This window comes from Leptodactylus fuscus, chromosome 1 (genome assembly GCF_031893055.1).
Source record: "Leptodactylus fuscus isolate aLepFus1 chromosome 1, aLepFus1.hap2, whole genome shotgun sequence".
Lineage (NCBI taxonomy): Eukaryota > Metazoa > Chordata > Amphibia > Anura > Leptodactylidae > Leptodactylus > Leptodactylus fuscus.
In genome coordinates this window covers 69,439,972-69,459,400 of record NC_134265.1, presented here as the reverse complement: position 1 = coordinate 69,459,400, position 19,429 = coordinate 69,439,972, and the positions used below count along the sequence as shown (strand labels likewise).

At 41.5% G+C, this 19,429-nt stretch overlaps 1 protein-coding gene across 8 annotated transcripts in view; it reads right to left on the bottom strand.

Annotated features, from left to right (window-relative positions):
- The window catches only part of PPIP5K2 (diphosphoinositol pentakisphosphate kinase 2), an 83,927-nt gene that overhangs the window by 54,198 nt on the left and 10,300 nt on the right, over nt 1–19,429 (bottom strand). For all 8 annotated transcript variants that reach the window (XM_075271649.1, XM_075271596.1, XM_075271605.1 and 5 more), the window contains exons 2-5: nt 11,073–11,452; nt 9,610–9,805; nt 8,044–8,134; nt 5,863–5,948 (exon numbers count right to left, since the gene is read on the bottom strand). In XM_075271649.1, coding sequence (XP_075127750.1) covers nt 5,863–5,948; nt 8,044–8,134; nt 9,610–9,805; nt 11,073–11,231 — 532 coding nt within the window. In that variant the 5' untranslated portion in view covers nt 11,232–11,452. The remainder of the gene's footprint in view (nt 1–5,862; nt 5,949–8,043; nt 8,135–9,609; nt 9,806–11,072; nt 11,453–19,429) is intronic.

Sequence of the window (19,429 nt, the reverse complement as noted above, 5' to 3'; positions counted from 1 at the left end):
TTGCAACAGGCTGTGTAAAAGACACCTTAAACAAATCCAGATCAACTGGTTATACAGTCGATGCATCAGCTCTTGTTCTAGGCAGATATCCTTAAAGGGCTTATCCACACAATCTTTTCCATAAAAGTGTGCGTGTGTGTGTGTATATGTGTGGCAGATTTACTGGTGTGAACAGTAGGTTGGGAGATTGACTCCTAGCATTAAAATGACATTACTGAATGTTAACTGGAGTCACCGGTGGACAGATCCCACCCCATAAGATAAACTAATATTTGCCGTAAACCCTTGACACAGTACTCTTCGCCCTGTGCCGTTGATGGCGCTGCGTCACCTGGCCAGCACCTTGTCAGTCTGTTAGCTATTCATTTATTCATTTGTTTGGTTTAATGACTGTTCGACACCTTTGTCCTGACATCCGGTTTTGCCTTTTACTTGACATTATACTCCATATTTGTTGGTATTCTTGCGTTATGAAAAAAATAAATTATTGGACGGTATTTCATGGGTAAGCAGGACTCCTAGCATCATAGATAACTATAAGAATGCTAGAATGTGAAGCAACTGCAAGCCTCAAAATGCAGATGAGGGGGCGGCACAGAGTCGGTATGGAGTCTAAACTGGAACTGCTATTTTACTTTAGGGGTCCCTTGAGGTTTGAAACCAACACAGCTGACACTAGCAAGCTTCTGACACCCCATCTGATCTGTACAGGGTAGAGGTGTTGGACCAACACAGATAGCACACCGATGACCTATCCTTTAGATCAGGGGTGCTCACACTTTTTCAGCGTGTGAGCTACTCTATTAGCTGACCAAGGCAAAAGATCTACTAGGGCCGGGCCGACTTATGGGCGGGGCCGGGCATGTCTGTGGGTGGAGCCAGGCGGATCGTGAGAGCAGGAGACAGCAGCGTTCTGTGGCTGCCCAGGGATCCCCGATGTCTGTTTGTTCACAGCGCAGGCTGAGAGTTATCTCTGGACACTGGTAGGCTGGGGTTGCGGCAGCTCCGCCTGCCAGTGTCCGGAGATGACTCTCAGCCTGAACTGTGAACAAGCAGACATCGGGGATCCCTGAATCCCGCGATCGACCCATACGTTCTTCACGATCTACCTGTAGATCGCGATCGACGTATTGGGCACCCCTGCTTTAGATAATACATAAGCTGGGAAAAAAAAAAAAAAATTAATCAGGGCTGGAAAAACAGGATCGTTTTTAAAAATCCGATTTCCAATCATTTTCCATTCGAACCCGATCCCAATGCAAGTCAATGGGATTTTTTTAATAATTGGAGATCGGATTTTAAAAACAATCCTATTCACTACACAGCATGGAGTCTAAAAATTGAACGCTTTAATTGTTAGAATCTACGCTGTGTAGTGATTTAAAAAAAATCCTCTGGCTACTTAGTTCCCCCTGCTGTTCACTTACCTGCACAGATCGCTGGTCCGGTCCCCACTGTTCTCGGTCCTCTTTTCGTCTCGGTGCTTGTGACTTAGGAGAGTGTGGGTGGGTACAGGGCGGGGAGACGTGAGTGCTCCCCTCCCATTACCCGCCCACACTCTCCTAAGCTAGTCTCCCATTAGAAAGAATGGACGCAGCTGGCGCGCAGGGGGTCAAGTGGCCGGACGCCGACACAGGCTGTGTGCTGGCTGCATCCATTCATTGCTATGGGACCTAGCTAACATTGTTAGCTTTTCCCACAATGCTTGGCCAGTAGTAAAGCATTGTGGGAAATAAACTCCGAACCTCGATCCCGCCTAAAAAGATCGGAATTCCGATTGTGATCATGAAATCTACTCGATCGCCGAACGGAATCCGATCTTTTCCGATCCCAATCGCACAACCCTAACGGTGACCCGTACAGGGCTTTAAAAGGCGCCTTCTCTACCAACTCTTTGTATCATTCAATAGGCACTGTTCCACAGCTGGCATATTTTCTCTAGCCTCTACCATTCCTGAGCAATTGATGCTGTTAGATTCAGCACCCAATATGATAACTGGGCTCCCTACCGTCATTTAGTCCAAGACTGCCCATCTGACGGCACAGACCATATTAAGCATGTTGAAGAGGTTGGTATGAAGAAAAAAAATGTTTAACTGCGCTAGAAGCAGTGGAGTTGCCGCCTGTCGAAATATGTAAAGAGTTGGAGGTGAAAGTGTATCCATTAACTTTCAGGATAAGCTGCCAGTTATGTACATGAGGACACTAGGAAATACTATTTTCGGCCATTGTAGGACTTCTAGTTTGCATATATTTACCGCTTTGCAGGCCCTATGTGTAAGATGCAGTTCTTCCTGAGCTGGTGGGTAGAGACTAGCTGCCATATCCTGCTGTTCACAACAAGTAGAAGAGAAGTTACTCTACAACTGTATTTTCTTTCATTTAGAACATACATGACAGATAGATAGATAGATAGATAGATAGATAGATAGATAGATAGATAGATAGATAGATAGGAGCGAGAGAAGTCCTGACCTGTATTCATGTGAATAAAGCACTTTGGTTGTGATAGAAAACTAAAGCTAAATAACAACTTTCTATCTTTCTCAGCTCTTGCTCAATCAATCCTCCCCCTCTAAAGACGTGCGCAATCTGGGACCTGGAGACAAATCTAGCAGAGATTTCAGAGTGAAAATCAGTCAGGGAAAAAGAAGAGGAAAAACTTGAATGATAGGAGAAAGAAGCATTTCTCTCTGACAACGTTTCTTATATTCACCTGTACTATTATTCACGAAGGCAAAGTTTATTGAAACAACAGTGAGCATTTCATTTCCCTGAAATAAGGATGTGTCGTGCCTACTAGTCACGTGAGCGCAGCAGATGTGATTGTTCCAGGAAAGTAAACAAAGACAGCAAGGACCACCAGAGATTTGATGCTGGAGCATCGGGGGATTTAACAGGTTAAGTGATGTTTGGTTTTATTAAAGAACATTTCCTGCAGCTAGGTAAACACCTTTAAGTAGCTTAGTTATACAAGCAAACTATGTTCAAAGGTTAATAATACACATACTTCGCTTTGTTTTATGCATCTCATTTCTTGTAGATATTAAAGCTGGTGCATTCAAGCCGACTGCTTTGTGATCTATGGAAACATTTTACAGCCGGCAAGAATTTAAAGAATCAGCAGACTAAACACTCGTAAATATAAAAAGGAGCAGGGATTTTTTTTATTTTTTTTTTTCCTGTTGCTGTAACAAACACCAAAAGTGTCTGAAATCTCTTATGATTTCATTAGGAGTTGGCCTAACTATTATTTAGTTTTTTCACCCTAGTGCTCATGGCAAGCTTACTATTAGGCTACGGTTAAATGTAGTTTTTCTATGGTGATATTATATGGGGGGGACAGAGTATATACAATCTCTTTCTGCTAGAAGCTTGGAGATAAAGGGAATCTGTCAGCAATTCTGACTGTGTAAGGGTATGTTCACGCAGTTTGGCAGCGGATTTTGACGCAGAATCCACCTCAAGATCTGCCTGCCAAAATGGCTCCCATTGACTTCATTGGGAGCCGCTTGCTTCTTTTTTCCACTACTAGCTAGCGGAAAAAAGAAGTGACATGATCTATCTTGTCGCAGATTCCACGGCTGACTCAGCTGCGGTATCCGTGGCACGAGACTCCCTCCCTATTAGACCCATTCATTCGGCCTAATGTGGAGCAGAATGTCGCAACATGATGCCGGCGTACTGTATCGGCATTCCGTTGCGGCTAGCTGTGCACACACGGAATCCATTTTCCGCCATGTCAACATACCCTAACACTGCTGACAGTTAGCTAGGGGCCCTGTAGAGTGGTCTGTGCATATGTCAGTAGCAGAATGACTTTGCAAAAATTAAACTTTAAAGATAATCTATCACCACCAAAATTGATTCTGAACCACTTACATGATGTTTTAGGGACTGTTAGTCACATGGTGAACATAACATTTCACGCTGAAGCACAATTTTGCTACGGAGACACTTAACTTTTATGTAAATAAGCTACTTGGTGAACCCAATTCAGGACATGGATGTATCAGTTTTCTCCTGGTAATCTGTATATGGATATAAAGTTGTCACTACCTCCTAACACAACAGGATAGAAATAGTTTATAAGCGATTTTGGTGGTGGCAGAATCCCTTTAATTGAGGAAAGCAGATCCCACAAGTGCTCTGAGGGCGGTCCTGCACGCTGAAGAGTTTTCTGCTCTCTGCATAATTGAGATGGAATGGCCTTGATAATGGTCACCTCCCAACTCTCGCCTAATGGCAGATTTCAACATACCTGATCCTTTGTTGAAAATGGCATACCCTGGATGCATAGTGTCTGTCGGGTGCAGTGTCAGTTCTGCAAGCCCAACTTTCTCATCCAGTCTCTTCAAAGTAAAAGGAATGGGGGTCTCTCAGGCTCTATTCCTGTCTACTAATTTTTGCGGGCCATTTTTTTTCTGTTCTTCTGGTCCATCAACAGACCAGAAGAACAAAAACCTGGCACAGATGTGAACCGAGCCTTACTCCCTTTACCACCAAAACAAAACATGTATGCTGAAAGATGAGCATGCGCATTTATGGTTGCACTGAGACATGCAACTGTCAGGGCTGAACGTTCACTTTGTCTCACAACATAGTACTGTAGTCTGCCGTCACTTTCTGAGGTTACTTTAGGTTGTAAATATTTTATAAAGTTAAGATATCAGAAACAGTTTTGGAAAGGAAAATTACAAGATCTGCTCCACATATATAAAGGAGGTATTTCTAGAAGTACCGTGCATTGTTTCTGTACAGGAAATAATTATACAGGAGAAAGTGCTTTCATCTCATCTCAATATACCTGCTAAACCAGTACGAACAGACACAACTAAAAGGGGAAGTAGCCTTAGCAGGTGATGGCAGATTTTAATATACTAAAAGAGATACATTAGTCATAGCTACAGTAACAATACCCTCATTACAATAACTTGAAGGGGTGATGGATGACCTATCCTAAAGATACATTTAGGACCTATCAGCTGTGGCTCAGTGGTTAGCACAGCTATTTTGCAACACTGAGATCCTAAGTTTGAAAGTGACCAAGGACAACATTTGCATGGAGTTTGGTGTGTGGAATGAAACAATTATTTGTTAAGAAAACCTACAATACCGTGGAGAGAACATACAAACATGTAATGATAAGGAATATAGAGTGTGAGCCCCAATGGGGACAGTCAGTGGTCACAATATATGTAAGGAGCTGAGGAATATGTTAGATAATGATGCCACGCAATATATAGTTGAGAGCCTTCACGCAATGTAAGCAGTGTATGGCTGCATGGTAGAATATGTCACAGGCATTTCTTGGAGAATGGGAACTTCCTAAGCAGACATAACTGCAGCAACCAATTTATGGGAAGAATAGGCAAATCTGTCTTCCATGATGTAAATAGGAAGACAGTGCCTCAGTCATGTAGCCCACTAGGGGGCGCTCCCTTTAACATCATGCCCGACCTTCCCAGAGGCCTTTGCTGCAATGAGGTGGGATTTTACCAAGTACAGTCTCTCAGCCGAGGACAGCTGTTTCGATCTATTTGGATCTCTTCAGCCCGGCGTAGAGAAGACTGACTTGGCAGAGGTGAGAGGCTGCTAGACAAGGTTAAGGGGATATCGTCACTCCTTAGGGAGAGACCAACATGTAGGTGTGTGGAGTCATATTAAGCCATAGACGCTCCACTGTAAGGGATCATGGGAAGAATATGCAAATCTGTCTTCCATGATGTAAATAGGAAGACAGTGCCTCAGTCATGCAGCCCATTTTTCATTTGAATAAAATTTTCATATGAATAAAATCAATCATAGCATTAGCCCTGGAGTAGGGATAAATATGTTCTACTGTTATATATTATACCGTACCGTCTGGCTTGTTTGGATCACGATTAAGGACAGCATATCGAGGAAGTAAAATCCCCTCATCTTTGAGAATCCTGTAAACTTCTCTCCTGCAAGCAGAAAAAAAAATTACACATATATTAGTATATTGCAAAGCACTAATTCAGATAAACTATTCCCCTTGCCAAGTGTTTAGCTTCTCCACTAATGTTTGACATTGGAAAAATCACTTGTTGCATAAACGTTGTCTTCTCATATCTGGGATTTTATCGTATTCATCACACTATATCAGAGACTTTGATTGCAGATCTGATTAACATTATAATAGCCGTTTACGATCATAAAAAATTATTATAGTGGAGTCTCACGGACTGAGTAATGTTTGCTGTACGTACATGAGCCTCTGCCTCGCTCTCTTCAAAGGCTAGAAACTACAGGCACTTTTTGTATGGGTCACAGATAAAGTGAAAAGATAAGACTGAAGTCTTGGGCCACCAGTGATCCACTACTTAAATCCCTTTCTGCTATTGGATGCTAATTTGCTTTAAACCTTACCAGTACTTTAAAGAGGACCTTTCACCATTTTGCCCACAGGCAGTTCTATATACTGCCGGAAAGCTGACAGTGTGCTGAGTTCAGCGCACTGTCGGCTTTCCCGATGTGGGCCCGGTGTGAAGAGCTTACGGTCCGGTACCGTAGGTCTTCTATGGACAGAAGGGCGTTTCTGACAGTTAGCCAGAGACGTCCTTCTTCACAGCACAGCCAATCGCGCTGTGCTGTGAGAGCCGGGAGGAACGCCCCCTCCCTCTGCTCGCAGTACTCGTCCATAGACGACTATTGTCAGGAGAGGGAGGGGGCGTTCCTCCCGGCTCTCACAGCACAGCGCGATTGGCTGTGCTGTGAAGAAGGACGTCTCTGGCTAACTGTCAGAAACGCCCTTCTGACCATAGAGCACTACGGTACCGGACCGTAAGCTCTTCACACCGGGCCCACATCGGGAAAGCCGACAGTGTGCTGAACTCAGCGCACTGTCAGCTTTCCGGCAGTATATAGAACTGCCTGTGGGCAAAATGGTGAAAGGTCCTCTTTAAAAGGATTTAAGCACTCTACCAAGAACTGTTTGACTCTTAGGAATTAATGATGCTACTGATGGGGTCAACAAACAAAATAACCCCAAAACATTACTCTCCTCCCTGCAGCCAATCACAAGCCTCAAAGATCACCTTCAGAAACGGCACCACCCAGAAGTCAGATGTCATTTGTGAAGTTCACTGCTGAAGGCTTGAGCGTAGCGGCAGGGGTCACCAGGCACTAGCTGGACGTCACTAACGTCAGCCAGGGGGCCTGTAAATGGAAGAGTGAACCTGCTGATGCTGGAAACAGACAATCTTTTTTAAGGTAAAGTAGGATAACCCCTCTACGCTAAGGGTGCATTCACACAGAGGAAAATGGTGGTGAATTTGGTACGGAATCCGGGTCAGATGCTGCGCTTTGAAAAAAAAAAAAAAAAAGCCTCCCATTGACTTCAATGGGTCCCTTTTTCTGCTAGCCTCCATTTTCAATGGGAGGCTTTTTTTCAGCACTAAATCTGACGCAGATTCCACACCAAATTCAGCACCATTTTCTTCCATATGAATGCACCCTAAGGCCCCACGCTGCGTAAACACAGCTTTTTTTGTTGTAGATTTTGTTGCGGTTTTTTGAGCCAAAACGAGGATTGAGCTAAAGGTAGTAGTATAAGAGCTTCCAATGTATTCCCCATTCCTTTTGTAGCCATTCTTGGTTTTAGCTCAAAAAAACCACAACAAAAGCTGCAAGAAAAAAAAGCTGTGTTTACACCACGTCAGGACTTAGCCTTAAGAGGATTTTCCAGGACTTTGATATTAATGACCTGTCCTTTGGAAGGAGAACTATCCTTATAATAGGTCATCAGCATAAGATGAGATGTTTGAAGAGTCTCCAGAACACGGACTGTTCACATGGCTTACTATAAGTCAGTCAAACTAAAGGAGTTTGAGCTGCCACAACAGGCAACGCTGATATACGATGTACAGTGTTTTACTTGGAAATCATTGAAGAGGATGAACAGTTCATCTGAGTGTGGGGTAGGGGTGTTGCTGGGACCCAAGCCAGAATATGATTATATTTGTCCATAGACACAATCCTCATTCATGGTTGGATAATAAAAGTTACAAAAATCCTCACCTGTCTTGTATATGATACTGTAAATTCAAGTCATTGATAACAAATGGATTCCTGAGCTTTGCGTAAGCGACGGCTTTATCCAATGGAAATCCTGTATAAAAAACAAACAAAAAAAAACACAACATAATACCTTAATCTTTACTCTTATGAAAGTTCCAAAAATAGAGACAAATATATTGTGCACAATACAATGAGAGTTAGGAGTTTCCCCATTGATATAGCTGCCGTAGCATAGTACAAATCCCACGTAACACTACATTTCCCCTGATGCCTAGCTATCCCCCAGTAAAATCATCTTTAAGAGCACTATATACACATTATAGCGGACATCATGCCCATCAGCATACACAATTTCAAATGCATTAACCTTAGAAGAGATGAACCACAAATTCTATAAGGATTAACAGACAAATCAATAAGAGAGCAAGATAAATATATACAATGACTTGAACACAGCTTATAGAAAAATCAGGAAAAAACTGCTGACATTTACCTTCTGCATTTCTAGATCACTAACTTTCAACAAATATCACATAAATCAATAGCAGAGGCAAATTAAAAGAAAATTTGTAATAAACGTCTTAAATCCCTCTTTCTTCACTTGTCAGGCTTTTATTTTCTCCTCCACCTTTCTTCTTTTTCTAAACAGACATTCACTCTTGAAGTTTCTGCTGAATCGGTCTTGGTCACCCAACAGGACCATCAGTTCACTCAAGTATTAAAGAGAGTCTACTACCTGTCTAAAGCATATTCTACGACCTCTGCTGTAAGTTATATGTTCACATGCATTTCTCTCTGAGCTGGTGGGTTGAGACTAGCTTCTATAAACTGCGCACAGGGAGTAGAGAGAAATCTCATCCGCAACGGTGTCTCACTGACAACAATTTGCTCTCCAATCTCTATTTACATGAATTCCAGGTCTACATCAACCCAAATAAAAATTTTAGGTCATGTGTGCTTCTGATGTGGGTCAGAATTTGCAGCTGAACACACTTAGGTAGCTGTCAGTATCAACCAAGTGTATTCCGCTGCAAACTCGGCCCCACATGAGAAATACAATATATTGTGTCCCTGGGGCCATAGATGCACTATTCAGGGGACTCTGCTTTTTGGAAATTCATTCATCCATTCTTAGTTTTATCATCAACATCAGAAAATGTTCCCAGCACAAGATAGATGGGAAAGTAATTTCCTCTTCTTTCCTGCGCTGGTATCAGTTTACGTGGTGATAAAACAAAGCACAGGAGACCAGATCTTATATATAATGTCTGTACTTGCAAAAGACAAGTGGGTGAGAGTCCCCATATATCTTAATGAAAACTTCAGAAGAAATGTGATGGTTGATAAAATTGATGGTACAGCTAAGAGAAAGTCATTATGATCAGTCACAGAGTCACTCCGTGGGCAGCAAATCTGACATGAGGCCTTACTAAAATATAGATAACTGCAAGCATTTACCTGTGCTGGGCAGACTGCCTGTTATCCGCAGACACAAACATTAATACGTAAATTGCTGCTATTTCGATCTGCTCCACTTTATACTCAGGACCTAACTTAATACTGTACCTTTGGAGTGGAAGGAAATGAGGCAATCACATAGAGGCCAGTTCTCTACAGATTCATTCAGTATGACGTCTTCTTCAAAAATAACCACAGTGATGTACTTGAATAGCGAAAGACGCTCCAAGATTTCTTTCATGGGTTTTGACTTAGACTTTTTGGCCATCGCGCAGATCCCCACCACAATCTGCCTTTCTGGCGGCTGTAACACAAAAAAAAATACAAAACCACAAAGACATCAGCTAGTTAACATCATTGATCATGAAAAAGCAGGTCATAGAAATGGTAGTCAGAGCGGATCTCGATTGTAACACTGATGCAAAATACACAAGTGTGAATAAAAGATTACAGTCATTTACATGGCAGGATTTTGATCAATATTTTTCAACAGATATTAAAACTGAAGAAAACTGATTTTAAGGGTGGTCAGTCCTGTATAGTGCTATTGCCTTTATATTAAAGGGGGTCAAGGATCTTATCTATTCAGCTAACTTATGCAAGTTCAAGACTTTTCCCCAAATACTAACTGCTTTAAAAATGTGTCGTCTGCCCGATATTCCTCCCATTGTTTACACATGGTTTCCTTGGTTCTTGTCCTATACCTGATAACAGGTCCTATGAGGACTCGCTACTCTCTATGGAAACAGGGTGGGGGGGCTGAGGGCTCTAGTAACATGGGCTACTCATTACTGCAACTAAACACACACACTGTCATTCTTAATCAGATCTGAGGAAGGGGTGCTGCTAGTTTGTGACACTGATACCCCTAAACGAGTCATCTGTACAAATAAAAATAGCTTTCCTTTGCCAACCTGGCTCCAGTGGTCGTGGTCGTGTGCGCCCACTGGATTTTTCCAGCATTGTAGGATATCCAGATCCCACTAACCACTTAAAAACACACACAGTTATTCAGCAAAAAAGCACCATGTGACCCTAGCCTCATACTTCTCTTCGTCTGGTACAGCAGGAAAACAAGAAATTGCAACCTATCCTCAAACTATGAATCAAGGAGGCAATTTTTAACAAAAAGGGACAAAAAAAAAAATGGAACACTTGTTTAAAGGGGTTGTCTGGCAGGATATTTATTTATTTTTAAAGGGTCAGAGCAGGGTAAACAAAGAAGAAATATTACCGATCTTGCCAATGCCCTGTTTCAACTGCTCCATGGCTTCCCCGCTGCTCTTTACTTCCCGATCCTTGTAAACATACAGGAAGTCACCAGTCACCAATTTCCTGGATTAAACGATCAGCAGAGGACCTGGGAGGGTTGGTGAGGTCTGTAATGCTTATTTTATTTGTTAAACCCATTCTGCCCATATTTAAGGACAACCACTTTAAGAACTTTAGGGGTTGGGGGAGGAAAACTGAATAGAGTTTTCCTAAAAACATATTCTGGGTACATGTAAGGCACAGCACAACCAAAACTAATAGACACTGATGGAAAAAGCAAGATGCCACGTAATACATACAGAGTCATACTCTTCATCATCATCGTCGTCGTCGTCATCTTCAATGTTCTCAAAGGGATTGTCCACTTTTTCAGCTTTTCCTTGTTCCAAAGCTTCATCAGATTCCTCACAACCAACAAAGAACCTTGGGATGTCGCCTTCTGTAGCGCTAACAGACATGGTGGTAACTTTCTGGATGGATCCTCATGTGCTTGAGTACAGAGACGACTGACACTGTAATTTGCTTAGCGCTGCTTAACAATGGGGAGGATAAATTCAGCCTTTTAATCCAGCAGACCGTGCAATCGCCATCCCGTCAGTCTCTGAATGTTATCACGTCTTCTCATACAGTCATCACAGGCTGTTCTTTCCCTTTTTAGGCCACTAACTTTATGCCATTCCTGAATAGAAAAGAGAAAAATGAGCAGAGATGATGCCAAGTGGTCGCCAGTTACTAGAATCATGTGACTGGCACTAGCAGCCTTCTGCAGACTGTCATGCCATACTCCAGGTTATAGCTTGAGACTGGTTTACATCAAGAACTGGCGTAGAAATAATTCTAACCTAGCAGTCTGTGGCTATACGGCTATTTTGCAACTACATTTCCCAGCAAGCTCTGACAACCTGATGTAGCAGACTGGTGATCCATGTATGTGCCATACACAAAAATCGAATTCATCTCACTTTTATTTAAAGGGTAATAGCATAAAGTGGACCGTCATATAATGGGTAGACCTCAGAGACCATCCTCAATTCTGAGACTGTAGATACTATAGCACTGATACATTGCTGCGGCCTCTTCACAGTCTCCCTGCACTGTAGCGCCCTGGTCAAGCGGCTGTAGGGAACGGCAGTGCAGCTTCATTTATGTGAACAGAACATCTGCACTTCCACGCACAGCCACATAGAAGACAGTGTCAATATACACAAAAAAGTGTTGCAGCCCCTGATCTCAAGGTAGGTGACTGCACCAAAGGTAGGACTTTTACAGATCATATAGTAATGGACTTGCCAGCGATTTATGTTATAGGCATACCTCTTTAATGGTGGTTCTCTAAAGTCTATATACCGAGAAATGCTGAGCCGTAGAGCGCCTTTCCCTGGAACAAAGGAACCTTTATTGGGCCCTTCAACAAAAGGATTCTTTATCCTAACTGCAAGTGCACATTTGAGAGAATTTCTGAGCAATTCTAAACTATTGCACAGACAGCCTGCTGACAAGTACCTTTCATTCATAGCTCACTGGCCAGCTTCATGCTGTGCTTCTATCTGGAGCTAGGGTTAACCTGAACCCGTGTGAGATACCCAGGTCATGTACAATACAGCTACATTACAAAGCTAACACTTTAACCATTGTTAGAGGAGATTTCAGCTATAAAGTACATATATATATATATATATATATATATATATATATATATATATATATATATATATATTTTTTTTTTCTCTCTTTTGAAGGATTGTGTTATAGGGAATGAATCTAGATTCTAAAGTAGATGTCCAGTTGGGGTGAATTATTAAGGGGATCTTCTCAAATGCAATTCAACCTCGCCCTACAAAATAGTGGATAACCTGTAGATTGGTGGGGGTCTGACCACTCAAATAAGATGCCTTGCAATTGTGTTTGAATTTTACCATAATTTCTATAGGACTGTTGAACAGAGCTGATGGAGTCAAAAGTCAGTCAATTTTGGGTGGATTATGAAAAAAGTTGCACACTCTGGAGCAAATCGTACACCAGACATATATCTGTCTGCCCTTCCCGTCCCAGAATGGAAATCTATGCTAGTTAGGAACTGCCATAGAGATCCATTACAATCAAGTTATAATAAATCATTTGCACAATGTAATAGGTGAGGTGCAGATCATGGCTTGAGGGGCACATTTGGTGCAAGAAAACGCCCTCTATGCCAGTTTTCTGGCATAGAGGAAATCATGAATTTGCATATGCATTTTTTTTTTCAAATTGTTTTAATGAGAATGAATCTGGCATACACAGGGCTCCATTATGTTGACCAAAATGGTTGCAAATATAACTAAAGAATTGCAAATTTGTGACATGCCCCCATCCATGCTGCCTCTTTAATACCAAAGAGACATCACAGCGCACTCAGTTGCATGAAGAGACAGTCACTGTGTTTGTACTGAGAAGAATGGAAGACTTCTGTTTTATTAAAGCAGATGCTAGGACAAGGGGAGATCACCGGCACTACAATGGCTTTGGCTACTACTTTCTATAAATGTAACAGCTGACTACTTAGGATAATGTGTATATGATTTTTTTTATGCTTTCAAACATTTATAACTTCACTTTGCTGCAATAGAAAGATCACAGAGGGCACCAGCGGAACAGGAATTACTTGCACATGATAGAGTCGGTTTATTGGGAAATACACACCTGGCAGGTTCCCATTAAGTATTTTAGGCTTTCTGGACCATTCAACAGCGTTTATTTTTGTTGGCAACATTTGACGCAGACTGTGGCATATTACACGTGTAATGGCACCCACAGTACAACTAGGATTATTTTCTGAGGTATGGCTACAGTAGTAATTGATATGACACTGCTGGTATTCTTGTAGATGAAAATATATTTGTTAATTTGTTTTATTGCTTTCATAGCTAGCTGTTGATGCTTTCTGCTAGCCATTATTGTGTTTATTGTGGTGTGGCATGAAGCTCCTAACAGGTTCCCTTCAATTAATTACTGTATTTACTCAGAACAAAGGAGGGGGAAGAAAAAACAAAAAAAACCCCTCTTCCTCATGCTATGAAGCCCTCACTGATGGAAGCCAGACGTCTTCAGACACTTCCCTTTTTCAAGACTCCGCTAAACAAAGTTGAAAGCTAAGCAACCTGGCGGAACCCTATAATAAATAATAGCCGTCAAGTCTTATTAAAAATGTTTAAAAGATGAAATATTTTTTTGGAAGGACACACTTACTGCAGCACATAGGAATTCGTCACCAGGCCTGGTTACTTAGCAACTCTACACCCGTCTGCCAATACAAAATGAATTCTCTTTACGATAAAGCTTCGCCATTCAGAAAACAGAGGCAATGGTAAAATGAAAAAAATAAAAAAAAGAGTTGGAATATATTAAGTCATGGAGTATCTAATTCATAGAGGAGTAACCCGAAGGAAACAAAAAAAAAACAAAAAAAAAAACAATTCCAACAACTAAGATCTATAGTATTACCATGAGATATTCTCAGATTGTTTGGCATGTGAACGCTGTTCTGCTACAAAGGAAGTCTTGCCGTAACAGGTAATAGAAGCCCATGTGCATACACTGCTGTAACATTATGTTTATTGCCTCATAGTCTTTATTCATATCTGCCTTCTCTTAATAGGAAATAGCACAAGAGCTTATCTCTCCATTTGGGAAGGGGGGGATGAATAAAATAAGTAGCATAAAAAAAGCTTGTAGATTTTATCTCATAGCTCATACAGAGTCGTCACAAGGGAGTAACAAATTCCTCAAGTCCCTACTGGTTAATATCATACCATTAGGATTTACTGGACTCCATCTATGTCCTTATCTCATCACAAAAAGCCATGTTCAGAAACGTGATGAAATTTGTTCAGAGTGCACCAAATGCAGATTTAGACATTGAACATTCTGGATATTCCCACACACAGACTATGGAATTCTGTAGTATGTATCACCCAAAATCCCATTCCTAACATTCAGTAGCATTCCAGCTGAAAGCAAAGAGTACAGCTGCATGGAAATAATGTTTCTCCTGGCTATTCCCCTGGCACAAGCGCCATTTACAGGTCCCTAATTGTCATTGGAGACAAGTCCTGACTGCTGTCAGCACACGCCAATTGTATTGTGCTGAAGTGTCAGGAGAACAGCCATGAGGAATTTAATTTCCGCACAGTGGCTTTCCTATTTTCCTGAATCCTCCCGCTCCTAAAATGAACAAAATGGGGTTAAATAAAAGGACTATAAAACAAAAAACAAAATCACTACCACGTCCATATCACAGGTTCTAGACCGACCCCAATGATAATATTTATTACCTTTACAAAAAATTACTGTAAGGGAGAAACTAGTTTAAAAAAAATTGTGTTATATATATAAAAAATTTGAAAAACGGGGAAAAAAAAAAAAGTTATAGACTTCAAAACCAAACATACAAGAGAAACCTAGAAAATGTATCTGGTCCTGAACCAGGGAAAGTAGCCTGAAATCTTGAAACGGTTGAAGGGGGTTCTCAAACAAACCAAAAGTCATGAAAACTACACAGCAGGCTCCATGAAAATAAAAACCAATACACTCCCTTCACCTTTCTTGGATCCCCACTTCTTCAGTTCTGACGCTGCTGGTCTTTACTTCTTCGTCCGTTGATATAAACAGGAAATACATAAAACATAGAACTAAGGACACATGTTGCGGAAACACAGCTTTTTTTGTTGCAGCTTTTGATGTACTTTATTAAGTCGAAGCCAAGCATGGCTACTAAAGGAATGGGAAATCTATAGAAAGTTATTATACTTCTACCTTTTGCTCAATCCACTCCTGGCTTTGGCTGAAAAAACGCAGGAAATACACAACAAAAAAAGCTGCATTTCCAGAATATGGGGCCTCAGCTTAAGGGTTAGTTCACATGGCAAAAACATTTTCCGCCATGTGAATTTTTCGCATGGCTAGCCGCAAGGAGATGCCGATGCACACTGCGGCATCCCGCTCCTGATTAGGCCCAGATGAATGGGCCCAAGAAGAAGTGTGTCTCAAGCCGCGGATGTCACGGCTGACTCAGTCGCGGATTCCGTGTGAAGATGCTGCTTTTTTATTCCGCTAGCCGAAAAAAAACCTGATAGCAGAAAAAAAAAAAAAAAAAAACCAGAGTGACTCCATTGAAGTAATTGTGAAGAGTTTTTGCAGGTGAATTTTGAGGTGGATCCCGCGTCAAAATCCACCTGTAAAAAAGCTCCGTGTGCACATACTCACTGGCTTGAGCGGGCATCTCCAGGCATTTCCTATGTAACAAAAAACACCTGCAGGGAAAGACCAGGCAGCGTTGGAAATGCCGCAGCAGAGGATCAGGGCGGGTTCACACCAGTGCCCAATCTTCATTTTGCAGGTTTCCGTTTCCTGCCCGAGAAACTGGACAGTAGACGGAAACCTGCAGGCAGTTTTCATACTAATTCATTTCAATGGGTTTGAAAAGTGTCTGCCGGTGCCGGTTTTATGCTCTCCGTTGTGAAACCGTTTCTTTTTAACCGGACAAAGTCGGACATTTAGGACTTTGTGTCCAGTTAAAAAAAAAAAAAAAAAAACGGTTTCGCCGCGGAAAGCACAAGACAAGACACTCACGGGCGTTCACCGGCAGACACTGAATGACGGGTTTCCGTCTCCTCTCGGCAGTAGACGGAAACTTCAAAACGGAGATCGGGCGCTGGTGTGAACCCGCCCTCAGTCAGTTTTCTGGACGTCTAATTTTTTTTCTGTAGTAGTTTAATCACATTTTTGTGTGGCTGAAAAACTCCTTCAACTTTTCACCAGTCACAGGGGGATCAAGGATATAGCTTTCATTTGTATCTAAATAAAAGTCTTTTTTTCCTTAGTGAAGATTATTATATTCATCCCCCCAGCCACCTGCGGTGAGCTTCCCAAACTAAAGCGCTTTCATCATTTTAATGTGACCTCAATCATATTAGAAGGGATTTGCTTGCAGTAATGGTTACAGTCAGACGCTCCATTAAACCACACAAATAACGTAATTGCAATTATTAACAAGCGTTCTGGGCTATCATAGATATTTCTCTTCAGCAGTATACATACCTTTACCTATGGCAGTCTGATATGACATATACATATAACTGAAAACTGTGGGACTGGATAGCAGACACAGGGTTACACAAGACTTTGTATACAGTTTGCGCTATATTCATATTGAATAACTGTTCTACTTTTATTATACGCATAGGAATATGAAAACTGGATACAAAATTGTCTTTTTGGAACAGAAAATGATAAGACGACGGGTCTGTCACTTTCAAATGATACAGACTATTATTCCTCCTCTCACTACTGAAGCTGTGCATTTTACAACTAGATTAGAGACAGATCTCTCCATCTACAGATTAGGATTTCCATGACCTATTAAATCTGGATTTGTACTGTATATAGGGTTTTCTGGGGATATGATACATAAATTTTTTTATTTTCTCTATTTTAACAAAGCCTACAATGTTAAAAACCTACCCCAGGGAACCTACAACAGCATCACGGGCTCTGAATGAGGCAGAATCATAATTGGTTTACCTACAGATATATTTGGGGGGAAATAAACAAAACATCATGTAAAATGAAATTGGAACCTTAACCTTAGATGGGTTTTCCCATAAAAGCTCAGACCCCCCACTGAGCAGGAGACTAGCCCTCTGTGATTCTGATCAGTGGGGGTCAGAGCAACTGGACTCCCAGTGATCTGCAACTTATCCCCTACTATGAATGCTTTTGTGGGAAACATAACCCCCCACACACACACCTTAAAACCACAGAAAGACTCTTTTTCAGCTAGAGTTAAAAAAAGAAGCGTCATGACCTATCATCAGGCAGCTTTTGCCCTATATAAATGAAAGTGAGGCAGGAAAAAAAAACAACTAAAAATATGTGATTTTTGTAAAACCCACCAGCGCTTTTTCCAAAGCGAATTTTCCTGGCCTATCCCCAAAACTGTGTCCTGAAGGGAAAAAAAAAGTGCATACAAAAATGCTTCCCAATGCCTGAAGCTGATTTTTTCAGTTTCCAAAAAAACTGTGCAAAGTATCTGCGACTGAAAATCAATTCCATCGACATAAGGCGATTATGTTCATGCATATCTACAAGTTGCATTAAGATGAATGGAACCTTTATTCTCAAATTATCGCAACAAAATTTGCCAATGGAATCCATCATACCCTTAGGCCACACAGTTGTATCAGTATTTGTAGGCCAAAATTAAGAAACAAACAAACATTTCTATTGATTGCTCAGTATGCCAAACTTGTAACAAATCAAATGTTTCGCTACAATGGCACAGAGACAACATCTCATGGAATACTGCCCCGGTGTTTGTCAGTCTGACTTGCAGAGAGTCTATGATTCTACAGGCACGGTTTCAACAAACTCCCCATAAATCAATAGCACAAGGTAGGGGTGGGAAGTTTTACCTAAAAATAACATCTCCAAGTTTTCCAAGCTTTTGGTAGATTCTTGATTTTTAGCTCAATTTTCTTGTTTCTGCTAAAAGAAACTGTAAAATGAAAAAAGGTTCAGTAAGCTGGTACAGCGAGAAGGAGCCACATATCTGATGTAGACTTCCTCTTCCTACCACCCAACTACTGACTCCAGTAAATACACTGTTGATCATATTACGCAGCACGAGTAGAAGCCTGCACGGAATAGATCCAGTCTCCAGGGTGGGGCAAACAGAAGTTTCACATTTCTGATTAAAAATAAATCAGGTTTGTTCTTCCTTGTAATGGGAAATTATCCAAATTTGATTAATTGCCAGCCCTGGCCATAGAAGTAACCTTGTATAATATATTGCTAGTGAAAATGCCTCTTTCTCCACTTTTCAGACTCCTTTCTCCTCCTTGCGTGCACTCATTCTGAATTTAAAATGAATCTGTCAAGGAGATAGGGAAGAGTAAACCACCCACAGGTCCTATAAAGCCAACCATGCCTGCAATAAAAATACAAAAGCTATATACTCACCTACCGCTGTACTCTTCAAGCCAGCGCAGTACACTTCAGCTTCAGTGCGCATGCCCCATACCTCCGGCACTTGCACAAAGAAGCCAAGATGTACATCCTCAGCTAAACTGAAGCAACTGCTCTTTTCTCTCTACGGACTCATTGCCTTTCAACTTCCGCTTTCATTTTTCTCTCTTAGGCCTCGTTCACAACTGTGTTGGTATTCCGTCCTGGGGAGTCCGCATGAGGACCCCCCCGGACTACCGAACGCAACTGCAAGCCGTGTGCCAGTGAAAGTACACGGACCCCATAGACTATAATGGGGTCCGTGTGCTTGCCGCCAGATCTCCGCAGGGATCATGCGGACAGGAAAGTACTTCACAATTTAGAATATCCAGAAATACTACTGCTGATGACTCTAGGAAGTTTTCTACTCCACACCTGTGCTGACCTCCCAGCTATATTGCTTTGTTCTGCTATATGATGTCCTTTATGCCAAATTATTTTGGAAGAGCTAAAGTGAAACAGATGAGCAGGATCTTAAAGAGGTTGTCCAGGAATTGGAATAGCCCATGCATATTATATATACGGATATGATATCGGAGGATATTCGGAAAAGTCATATGACACACTACACAAACTCTAAAAAAACATGGCACCATTGCTGGGAGAATAACTTTCT